Below are 12,542 nucleotides of genomic sequence, written 5' to 3'. Positions count from 1 at the left end.
CAGATAGAAGTTACATGACCTGCTGGAAACGAGAGATGTGCGCACACTGTGACTTTTCAATGCACAAATACACAAATGGCGAGCATGGCACCAAAATAAACTTCAAGGGTATGGAAATGCACGGTGGCTCAGTATAAGAATTGCGCATATCAGGATATTAGGTCTGTGCAGTTAGGATATTATGAAAACACAGGGGGCGGCGGGGGAGGGAGGCGAACTCTCGCCGTCATCTCGTCACCTGCGCGTCAAATAGATGGCAAATTGAAAATGTGAAAATTGCGCTCGATGCTATTCCGGCCCCCACTAATGTATGCGCGTAATTAGTGCATTTAAACAAAGCGCACGCGGGTGTCCTGCTGGCTGAAATGGCTGCTGACATCTCCTTTTCCACAGGGTTAATAACAGTGTGCGGATAAATGAATCAAATCGTGCCCCCCCAAATTACAGAGCGTCTCTAAATACTCGTCTGTATTACGCACGTCTGTTTGTGAGCGCGCAGGGGGAGAAGAAGAAAGGCATAACATTTTGTATTGTTATTACACTCATTACGTTGATTTGCGCGGAAGTAAACAAGCTCGGAAGTTTGTGACACGACTAGAGAAAAGTTGCAGATGCTCTAATCCTATGAGTCCTGCTTATTATAAATAAACACATAAGGAAAAACAATATTATTTTTGTATAGTCTTGTAACAACTCCTGATGAAGCAAATCTGCAAAATATTCAGATTTGAGTATCTTATTTAATGCCATTTTATGATGCATCTAACGTTTCTTTTTTTTTTATTTGCTCGTTATTTAATATAAATAAACACAATAAATAAAACAAGGGCTAAGCTGTAGGATCTACTTCAACTAGATTACCAAGCGGCCTGTGCCTTTACTAAACCTTACAGATCTGTTGCGCTCGTGTCTCACAATAAAAGTTACTGCGTCAGACAACCCAAAGATAATAAAAGATAACTCTCTGGACATATATATTTTATTGTTATTTTTCGTTTGCCGAATGTGGCCCGGGCGGATACATGGCGGAGGGGAAGAAGAGGGGAGAAAGGGAGTGCGGGGGGGAGACAGGAGGAGAGAGTAAATTGCAGCTTGCTGAAGTTTTTGGATTGAATTCTGAAAATGATCCTTTTAACAGTGATGGGCTCTGAGGCGAGGATAGGGGTCACGCCATTCACAGCGGGTTAAATAGACTTTCATTTAAAATTACATTCTCGATCCATCTCTCCATCTCTCTCCCTCTCGGTCTGTCTCTCTCTACAGCAAGGCGGAGTCCCCCTGCGTGCATGCATGCGTGCGTGCGTGCGTGCGTGCGTGCGTGCCATGCCCCCGGCTCCCCGCGTCTCATCACCGCCTCGCCAGCCGCACTTTTTAAGTCAATCCGCAACTCCAGCAGAGAGCTGGCGAATGATGGGAGAGGAGGGGAGACAGTGGGGAGACAGAGGGGAGACAGACACATACAAAATCACATATTAACCGTATTTATGCTTTATTGTATGTCTCTTATTGAAATGCTGCAGCTTGAAACTGTTAAAAAAAAAAACCATCCTAGGATATTTCTGTTTCTGTGTGACTCGGTGTCTGACAGGGTTTGTTCCCAGGTGCTCTCTGGGGTTGAGCACAAACTCTGAGCCAGATTTATTTTATTTCCAATCTCGCCACAAGGATTCAACACAGTGTTTATAACATGAGAGACATTATCTTAACCTGACGAGAATAGATGTTTTATCCTGTTAGGAAAAAAACCCACCATAATTTATTATTATTATTATTGTTAAATAATCCCTACAAGCATATGCCTGTTCTTTTTAGCCTAGGACGGATTGTTATTATTATTACAGTTAGTAGTGATTTAAAACAAAGTAATAAAAATAACATGATATCAAATAGTGGCAGCAGAAAAGGTGGAATAAATGTGGAATTGATTAATTGTTTATCAGCAATATTAGCAGTGATTAGCCTATTGTCAATGCTACTGTAATATGTTAGGCTATAATATTGTATGACACTGACATTTAGGCCCATGGGCATGAATACATTTTTCCCGTTTCTCCAACTGACATTGTAAAATACACTAAATGGCTGTTTAGTCCCAGGAAGACATGGAAGGGACAACCAGAAACTGAAGCAGCTAAATTGAATTTAACCATTATTTATTGTAATATATACAACACCATGTTAGAATGTTATATATATTGTAAAATTGTATATTATTATAGTACAACCTCCTTTAAAAAAAAGGATCTGTGCTGTTTATTGTATTTGTACTTTTGGGGCATATTTATACATTTGCACCTGCACTGGTCTGACTGTGTGGCCACTTTTGCCCAACCCTGTTTATATTATTTAATAATTTCACTCCAGTGGAGAAGATTCTCAATGGATCATTTAAACGTTTAAGTTTTACAAAAAACCACACATGTCAGAGTAAAATATGAATCAAACTAAGAGACGGCAAGTTGCTTGGCTTGTACAACTTTATTTTCTGGAGTTCGTTCCACGAGGCAAAGGGAGAGAAGCTCCATGTCACGTTTTGTTGTCCTCCCCTCAAATTAACTTTAATGTAAAATATATAAAGCCGCCTCGCGCTGCCTCTCTAGCCGCATACACATACACGAGCCAATCAGACGCGCGGTGACAGCCTCCACGTTTACGCAGAGCAGAGCGCACGGAGCGGAGCAGCGCGAGGCACACCGGAGTCAGCTGTCTGTCATCAGCTGGGAGAGAGAGAGGGGGAGAGAGAGAGAGAGAGAGAGAGAGAGAGAGAGAGAGAGAGAGAGAGAGAGAGAGAAGAGAGAGGAGAGGAGAAGAAAAGAGAAGAGTAGAGAAGAGAGGAGAAGAGAGGACAGGAGGGAGGAGTAAACGCTCCGGGTTCAAACTGACACACCGGCCTGACAGAGGAGAACACCAGAAGGATAAGGGACAGACGAGCGCAAGAAGGAGAGAGAGAGAAAGAGAGAGAGAGAAGGGGAGAGAAAGTGACAGGCGTTACCGAAACCAGACGAACCAAAGCGTCGACATGAACGGACAGTTCGAGGAAGACATCTACGACCGGGGAGAGAGGAAGAGCAGCAAGTCCCCGACGCTGCTCTCTTCTTACTGCATAGAGAGCATTCTGGGCCGCCGCAGCCCCTGTAAGGTCAGACTGATCGGAGCTCAAAGTTTGACGGGTCTGCCCGGCAGAGGAGAGCTCGACAAAACGGCGGACGGTAAGTTCCCTCTGCACTCGTTTATTGGAAACACTGTGGAAGGGGAACATGTAGCCAGAACAAGGAGCTCCCGTGCGTAATTCCATGCGTAAAAGTGTGTGACTAGCCTTATGTTTCCAGAGGAGTCTGTTTGCATTGCCAGAAAGTCAAGAAAATAATCTCATTAGTTTCATGAACGTTGGCTCACAGGCCTGAATGTTGTCTTATGGTATTTGTTAAGTCTGAAGTAAATTTTAAAAGCATATGGAAGTTGCGAATTTAAAGGATTTGCTCTGCTCTTCTCAGCCATGCTGTTATTCTGTATTTTTATATCCCATCCATGCTTCTCTCTCAGGGCCAACTAAAGACCCCCTGTCTCTCAGCGCTGACATCCACCTGCCACCAAAGCTCCGCCGGCTGTACGGGCCCGGCGGCAAATACCTCCACGACCACGCAGCGAAGCTGGACAGAGAGCGGTTGCTCCTGGAGCAGGCCAGCGACAGCCTCAAGATCAGCCAAGCGCCCCAGGTGAGCATCAGCCGCAGCAAGTCCTACCGGGAGAACGCGTCCCTGAGCCGGGGAGAGGGCGACCAGAGCCCCGTGGAGGGCTCGGAGGACGGCAGCCTGGGGCTGGTGGAGCTCGGCCCACTGAAGTTTGAGGAGGACGCGGCGGGGAAGGAGGAGGAGAGCTGTGCGGACGCGGCGAGGCTGTCCCCGAAGGACGAGGAGAGGGAGAGCTTGAACGCCGGGGATGGGGACGTGAGGGACGGGGAGGACAGCGTGTGTCTTTCGGCGGGCAGTGACTCGGAGGAGGGGATGCTGAAACGGAAGCAGAGAAGATACAGGACTACGTTCACCAGTTACCAGCTGGAGGAGCTGGAGAGAGCTTTCCAGAAGACACACTACCCCGACGTATTCACAAGGTAAGAGAAACTAAGATAGTTTAATATAGTCACATTATTATTATTATTATAATGTATATTATTATGTTGTTGTTATTATTATTGTATGTATTATTGTTGTTATTAGTATGGCTATACATTTTAATTTGCATATAAAACGCAGGTTGGCTTTACATTTTTCAAAATAAATTACTCTACAATAGTAATTTCCCATGACCAATTATTATTATTATTAGAATTATAGCAAGGTTTGGCTTTAAAGAAAAAACTCCCCAAAATGCAAAAAGACAAACATGCTATTTATTCTCTGATATTTTCCGTAATTGAAGGTGATAATTAATTGCATTTATTTTTAAATTAACACCTCCCAGGCCAATAACTTCTCCCCCCAGTAATTCCACACGTGTGTAACAGGACACTGCGCCGATCCCACCTCATAAAATGCCCCAACAGAAAAAAAAACGTGTCTTGCACAGTGAGCACAATGGGCCTGGAAGTGCTCACACAATGGAGGATCTTTTTTTTTTTATGCTACACCTGAATGATACATGACAGCGGTATTATTCTCAGGGAGGATAATTAACTGGTGTAGCTCAGGTTAGCTGATGCCGGACATGATACTGAATACATGCTGGGAAAAAAAAATGTTTGGGCCTGACTTCAAACCCAAGGGCAGGTGTCAAGACACACACTAACACACACACACACACACACACGAACACACACGAACACACATACAGTGAACTACAGGGCTCCCTTTGATATATTACAGAAAATTATTATTATCACTATTAATATAATTTGTATATTTATAGAACATAAAAACTAAATAAATAAAATCCACTTGTAAATGAATAACGTGTTGATGTTTGGCACCTCTTTACGCACAATAATAATAATAAAAAGGCTTCTCTAGATCTACAGGACACAAGTACCTACATTTTGTATTTCTTTCTCTTTTTTTAACCTTTGGGATTATTCATATTTTCCAATTGATTTACTCTAAGACGACTCGCGGCTGTAATTTTGCACCGCAAGCCCATCTCTGCAGCTGAAGGCAGCGCCAATTGCTTTGTGGCAGGCTAGTTTGGATGTCATTATTTCAAACCATTATGTTGTTACAGTGACAGGCCCGGGCTAAGGGAGGAAAAAGAAAAAAAATCCAACAATCACTAAGGCCTATTTCTACCCATCCGTGACAGGGGAAAATAGAATATGGCCATGGCGTCTCCCTGCAGTTCATACCAGGGAGGAGAGGGAGGGAAAGAAAATCAAGCCTATTTTGGTCGTCTGTTGACAGTGAACAATAGGAGGGGACAAAACAGCAATTCTTCCAAACGCTGGCCTGTAACCTTGAATCTTTTCTTCCCCTGCCTTTTCTCTCTTCCCCTCTTTAAATGTTTTTTTTTTTGACAATTCTTTTCAGAGAGGAGCTCGCAATGCGCCTGGATCTCACCGAGGCCCGCGTCCAAGTAAGTGTCTTGTTTATCTTGTATCCGAACAGGGATGTCTTGTAAATCAAACAGAAGGGAGGAGGATGGAGGAAGGTTAAAAAAAAAAAAAAATTATGTAAAAAATGCAGCATCCTCTTAGTGTTTTATACGCGGAGGAAAATGTCCCTGGCGCACTTTGGCGCTGCGTAATAGCCGGTGATATGCGTCACTGATTGAGGATCAGCGATTACGGGCCAATTCGAGGCGGTAATTTATTACAGTAAAACGTGTTAAATGGCTCCAGCCGCCGCGTATGGGGAGGATCCTTTCCTGTTATTGGATGTTATTACGCGCGGACGAGGGAACGTTTTAGTGGCAATTAAGCGGATTCATAAAAAGCTCACTTAGCGCACGGAGCAAACACTGTCCATGTTCCCTGGGACGTTTGGATTCCCATCAGAGGGGACAGAGTGAGTGAGTGTGTGTGTGTGTGTGTGTGTGTGTGAGGGTGAGACAGAGTAAAAGGATGTGTGAGAGAGGGAGGGTGAGAGAGAGGGGAGGGATAATGCTATTTGATTTCCCATTATGTGATTGCAATAGACCTGCATTGATCCGATGCTTTGCACTTGGGAGCGAATGAGAGACCATTAAAGGTGTTTGCTCCCCTCCCTCCCTCGCCATCCCTCCCTCCCTCGCCTCCCTGGCATTGAAAGCGTGGCCCTGCATGTCGAAAGCCCGGGCTCATAACCAGAGAGACAAGTCAAACACGGCGGAAAAGCTCCGGGGAGGTTATGGCCGACGGTAAAACAACAGATGTCTCTTTAAGGGCCCGTAGGTGAACAAATCACTTAACGGGCGCCATCAGGAGGTGATAAAAACTCATAAATTCCCGAGGGGCTGTGTAATGCTAAACAGCCCTCAGGGAATAATGTGTGTGGAGTGTGAGTGTGTGTCTGTGTGTGTTCGTGGTTGTGTTTGTGTGTGCGCGGTCCCTGTCGCTCAAGCTGGCTCCGTTCAATCACTTCCCCTCGTGTTGACATTTTGCTCATTGTGCGCGCCCCCGTGCTTCAGCAGAGCAAACTGTCCGGCGGCGGATGCGTGGGAAAGTTAAATAGTCGCTCCGGTGGAAGTCGCTCGTTCCGCGGCGTCTCCAAGAAGAATTTAATTTAAAGCGCATTAATTGTTATTGGAGCCAATGTTCTGCGGCTCTTTTGTTAACACAGCTCTTAATTATCTCTCCCCCCCCCCCCCCCACCCACCCAGAGGACAACCCACCACCACCGCCACCCCATCCTTTAATTCGACAGATTTAAAGGATTTACCTTCACAAGTCATTACCGTTGACTTTCCGCCTGTTGGCCACCACCTGAACTACACGGTTATTACCAAGTGCAGTGGCACAGCATTCAAAGTCTGATCAGAGTCCGCTCATGTGAATTTCAATGAAACACTGCTGGAGAATAATGCCTAAAATTATATCAAGATAAAAATAAAAAGATAGTTATCACGTTAAATGATCGGTCATTTATTACGATGATTATAGATATTGCGTTTTTATTTACTTTTTAAGTTTCTCATCCACATACGATTTTTCATTTGTAAATATGGGCTGTACAAATACAATTTGATTTGAAATGTCACATGATGTCACATGACTATTTTACAAATCTACACAACAATTGTGTTTTTGAACGATGCGTAAGAAATAAATCAATATATATTGAACCTTTCTTATATTGCTTTTATAATTATTGACATTGTTTTATTGCCCAGTCCAATAGTGAGCAGGACAGGCGGTTAAAGGAAAAAAAAAATTCTACCCGTCCTCTCTTTTTTTTATCTTCTTCACTTTATTGTGGAAAAGTAATAATTGGCTGGTGTTTTTTTCCTTCAACTTTGTATTTATTTGGCAAAATTGAACAGAAACATTTTTTTTAGATATTGCTTCCATGTCCCTTTCCTCCTAATTTACAACCCCCCTCCAGCTTCATGTTTATCTATGCACCTGCATGTTCAAACTCTACAACACACTGCTCATACTAATCTTCATTATCATCTTTGTGTGTCCCTCAAGGTGTGGTTCCAGAACCGCAGGGCCAAGTGGAGGAAACGCGAGAAGGCCGGGGTGCAGGTCCACCCGTCGGGCCTGCCCTTCCCAGGCTCCCTGACTGGGGGCCACCCTCTCAGTCACTACCTGGACGGAGGCCCCTTTCCTCCCCATCCCCACCCGGCCCTGGAGTCTGCCTGGACGGCTGCTGCAGCAGCGGCCGCGGCTTTCCCGGGCCTGGCCCCACCACCACACAATGGTGCCGCCCCACCCCTGGCCACCCAGCTCGGCCTGGGCACTTTCCTGGGCACGGCTGCAATGTTTCGCCACCCTGCCTTCATCGGACCCACTTTTGGCAGGTGAGCTGCACCACAGGACCTCATATCTGATGTATATATTTACATCCCGACTGCACTGATCTGGACTTGTCAGACACATTTATCCCTGTGTTTTCAGTTAAATAACTACAATTTTGTAGTCAAGCACATGTGCAGAACAATGCACGCTAGTAACCGAGCTCCAAATATACTCCCAACACATCTATACACTACAATGACTGATGGTAATCTTCATTCCCACTGAATTGGACCACTGTTTCTCTCAGTGTCTGATTATAAATATGCTATAGTGTTAACCGTTCTCAGTGGTGTGTAATCACTCTGTCAGACGCCTTAGTAAATTAACAAAACGTCTGATCCTGCCAGACAAGCTGTGAGGAAGGGTGGCACCGCACACTGCATGTGCCACAATTAGCTTCTCATTTGCTTTCCTCTGTTATGCAGCATTATTAACCTCGTCGTCTCTGCGTTATCTTTTATATTGAGTAGTCGACGTGTAATTGATGCCTTAAATCTAGTTCGGGAGAATTTGAAAAGAGGCAGATGAACTTAAGGGCAAAATAAAATGCATCAAGGGACAGTGGAAATCGTAACCATCAGTTAATTGCTTTCTCCTCCGACTGCAGATAGTATTTTGCTCACTAATGAGACTGTGTTATCGTTGGGCTGAATTATTTAACCCTGAATGTTAGGAAATACGTGTGTTATATTCCAGGCTCTTCTCCGGTATGGGTCCCCTGACCAGTGCTTCCGCCGCTGCAGCCCTCCTCCGCCAGCCCGCCCCTCCCGTGGAGAACACCTCCCACGCGGGGCCCGTCCTCCCCGACCCTTCAACTTCCTCCTCTTCCTCCTCCTCTTCCTCAGCGGACCGCCGGGCCTCCAGCATCGCTGCGCTCCGCCTCAAGGCCAAGGAACACTCGGCTCAGCTCACCCAGCTTAACATCCTGCCCGCCGGAGCCTCGGGGAAGGAGGTGTGCTGAACACTCCCAACACTCCCAGCACCAGCCCTAGACCCCCCCCCCCCCCAAACCCCCCCGTCCCGGGCTTGCGTCCCATTCCATGACACCCCTGCTACGTCCCCCTTGTCAAAGAACCCCTTCATACCTCTGGAGGAAGCTGTCTTCATGTCCCCTGTGTTCAACCATCCCTGTTACCTCATGTGTCCCCAACAAAATAGCATGACCAAATTCAAAAGAGCACCGGCTGAGAAAAGTGTGTGTGTGTCTGTGTGTGTGTGTAGTTCAATGTTGGTTAAAACATAGCATGAGAATACAAATATTTTAAGTATAAAAAAAATATTTCTATTAATTATTCTTTCACACAAACTGAAATTAGCTCCTCTGTCATTTCTCGTGAGCTATAATATTTAGATTACCCATGAAATGTTGTTCTACATGGAAAACAAAACACACAGCACATCATCAGTGGAGGAATGTAACAAAGTACACCGAGGTTGAGTTTGAATTCAAAGTACTTGTTTGATGCCACTTTATCTTTCACCATAGTTCAGTGGAAAAAGATCTAAACTGCACTACATTATTTTACAAATTATTTAATTTGAATTAATATTTACACAAAAAAAATCATATCCGATGAGCTTATGAAATGTCGGGCCTTGTTTTAGCTCGAACGAACAGTTCACGCTGTTCTTAAATGAATGCCTCAGTAATTGCAATAACTCAGTATTGCATTGCTGTAAATTGAAACTATTTAATAGTTAAAACTAAATAATAACATGATAATTTTGCCTAGGCCATTTATGTACACCCACTTAAGGAACATTCTAAAATCAGGAACTTTTGGTATTTAAGTGTGTAATCTGACTACTTTTACTTCAGGATCTGTCATCACACACACAAACACACAAACACACACACACACACGGAGCTGAAGATCCGCCAGGGAAAGCCGAGACTTTATATTAAAAAAAAGGATTCTTCTCGTGCCACTTCACACGTGCACAGCCCGAGTGCTCGACATTAAACACTGCTCTGCTTACTCGGTATGCATGGACGTGGGCTGAGCCGGCCTGCGTCTGTAATAAAGGTGAGTTGGAGGAAGTGCCCCCCCCCAACCCCCCCGTGCCAAAGGAAACCTGTCCATAGACCTTCCATAGCCTTCTCTCGACGAGCCTGACTCCTCGACGCTCTGCACGCCAGTCCCACAGTGACACTCGACAATACATATACACACACATATATATATACAGTATATGTATCAAAGACGTGTGCAGCTCTTTGACTGCAGCAGCGGTGATGGTCCCGCTGTTTCAGAGTCAGGACGTGTGAGCAGACCTGAGGCCGACGTGTCTCTACTGACGTGACTGTACATATTGTGTAAAGAAAAAAAAACAGAGGGGGAAAAAGGACACGGAGAAAAAAAAAAAGATTGATTTTCAAAACAAGGTCGTGTATATTTGAGGGAGACCGTGTTTTGATAATTTGCACTCAGTGTAGTGTTTTAATGAATGTTGCCCTGTGTAGAATTTCACCTGTGTTTATGAATTATTATTATTATTATTATTAGGTTTTTAGAGAATTATTTATGTCAACTCTTTCCCCCCCCCCAACCCCCGCCCCAACTTGAGGAACTGAGTGAAGGACAGTTTTTCTGTTTTCTTTATAAGTGATTGTAAGTTTCCTGGTTTTATTAATGCTAATTTGAAAATAAATAACATTGGTAAAATGAGTTATCTTTTATTATTTCAAATTCCTTTAGGACTGACATATAGGCCCTGAACCAGGAAAAAAAAGAAACAATGTGAAATAGAATATTATAGAACTCTTAATAAAAAGGTGTTATGAAGAAAATGTGCTTTTTTTGCTTTATGTTTTCCAAATATAAAGAGCTTAATTCAAGGGACTTTCTATAAATTCAATATAAATAATCTTGCCTACAGGAATGTGAAGTATCTATATGTTCTTCCAGCTTCAGTAACAGGTTGTGCTGCTCCGGACGCCTGCCGAGCAGCTTACATGCATCATTTTGTCACCGCCTGCCCCTGAACAAGGGGGAACATGCATTACAGCTGCATAAGCCTGTGCACTGCATGCCTCTATATCCTCCTCAGCGGAGTTGACAAAATACTGACCATATATTCATGAGCTTAATCCCCCCAACATGAGAAACGTACGACAAAGGGAGAGGGGTTTTCAATTAGATCGCCCACTTTATCTGTGGGTGAGGGCTGGGGGGGGGCGTCACAAAAGTTTCCTTTAAGACCCTTTAAAGGCGCTAAATTGGTCTTAACATCTGTAATGCAGTGTCGGTGGAAGCGAGTCCCCCCTTTGTTATTAATGAAGTAACAAACCACTTCATCAGACGGCGCACACACACTCTCTCTCTCTCTCTCTCTCTCTCTCTCTCTCTCACACTCACAGAGTTAATTCCCTCATCATCCCCCCGCCGCCCCCCCTCCCCCATCCTCCTCCTTTCTCTCTCCATTGGGTCTCACCACTGATGCAGCACCGTTACAGCAATCAATGGTTATTCTCCTGCGTTTGACCCATCCATGGTGCCCGGCCAAATCGCGTGAAATTACCCCGCGGATTAAACTCGTCCCCTCCTTTTTGATTGTCTGCATCTGTGAACACGGCCTTCTCCTCCTCCTCTTAATTCCCTCAGATCCCTCTTTTTTGTCTTATATATGTGAATCCACAGGTCTCATACCTGCTAATCATTTCATTTACTCCCGAAAGGACGAGGGGACAGATGGAGAGATACATGAATTAATCCTGACGCACACACGGAAAACACACTCAGACCCAGAAAGCCACGGAGCTGCTCTTTGGAGCATAATGCGAAAATAAAATGAGGAGGGAAAAAAAAGGGAAAAGGATAAAAAACAATTTTCTCCTGTGTGCACAGACCACCATCTACCATGTTTAAAAAAAAAAAACATTCTTTAGCTCAAGCTCAGTGGAGCGTGCACGTATGTTTTTTTTTTGTATAGGGTTTTTTCTCCTCCTGTATAGGGTTTTGATGAGATTGTCTGGGCCTGGGGAGTTTTAATCTTATTGTGAATATAACTAATGAATGGCAAACCAATTTGTCCCTAATATCTGGGGAATGCCTGGAGGCGGATGACCTGCTGGGAGCGAGGCTTAAACTTTCTTTTGCGGCGCAAAAAGGCGAGAAGATTGAAATGCTGTGGCAGGAGGAGGGGGGGCTGGCTCACGGATTTGCAGCCACACTTGATGATGATGGTGGTGCATGCTCTTTCATTCAGGACAGGGCCTGCACTTGCGTATCTAGGCTCCATGAATGACCATCATAATGAGTGTTGATATTAGGGTCAACGCAGTCCAATCCGTTCCCTGCAGATTGGTTCCAAGAAGAAGAAGAAGAAGAAATCTACATGATTGTTGAACAGTGTCAACACACCAGCTGCTCACTATTTAATCCAGGTGTCCAGTATAAAATAAAATAAAAAAAAGTCCTCCCACTGACTTGTGGCCGTTTTCATTCCCCACATTTACATCCCTGCTCCTTCCCCCCGCTGCTGGATGTGATTTGGCCCCTGATTTGCTACCTGGCCTCCTTTCTCTCCACCACGTCCCTGCCGGAGAGAATAGGCCCAATCACTCCACAGCCTCAGTCGGGATCAGTTCTCACTCAGTCCCCGGGAGAGGAGC

General features: G+C 44.7%; 1 protein-coding gene across 1 annotated transcript; it reads left to right on the top strand.

Moving 5' to 3' along the window:
* The first annotated feature begins 2,809 nt into the window (after nucleotides 1-2,809).
* arxa (aristaless related homeobox a) lies at nucleotides 2,810-8,888 on the top strand. Its single transcript, XM_053412771.1, has 5 exons — nucleotides 2,810-3,209; nucleotides 3,544-4,111; nucleotides 5,517-5,562; nucleotides 7,598-7,929; nucleotides 8,624-8,888. The coding sequence occupies exons 1-5, from the start codon at nucleotides 3,020-3,022 to the stop codon at nucleotides 8,886-8,888; spliced, it is 1,401 nt and encodes a 466-aa protein (XP_053268746.1). The 5' UTR covers nucleotides 2,810-3,019.
* The last annotated feature ends 3,654 nt before the right edge of the window (nucleotides 8,889-12,542 follow it).

Source organism: Pleuronectes platessa, chromosome 20, assembly GCF_947347685.1.
Source record: "Pleuronectes platessa chromosome 20, fPlePla1.1, whole genome shotgun sequence".
NCBI lineage: Eukaryota > Metazoa > Chordata > Actinopteri > Pleuronectiformes > Pleuronectidae > Pleuronectes > Pleuronectes platessa.
The sequence above is the reverse complement of the archived record's forward strand: the minus strand, read 5'-3'. Positions and strand labels throughout refer to the sequence as shown.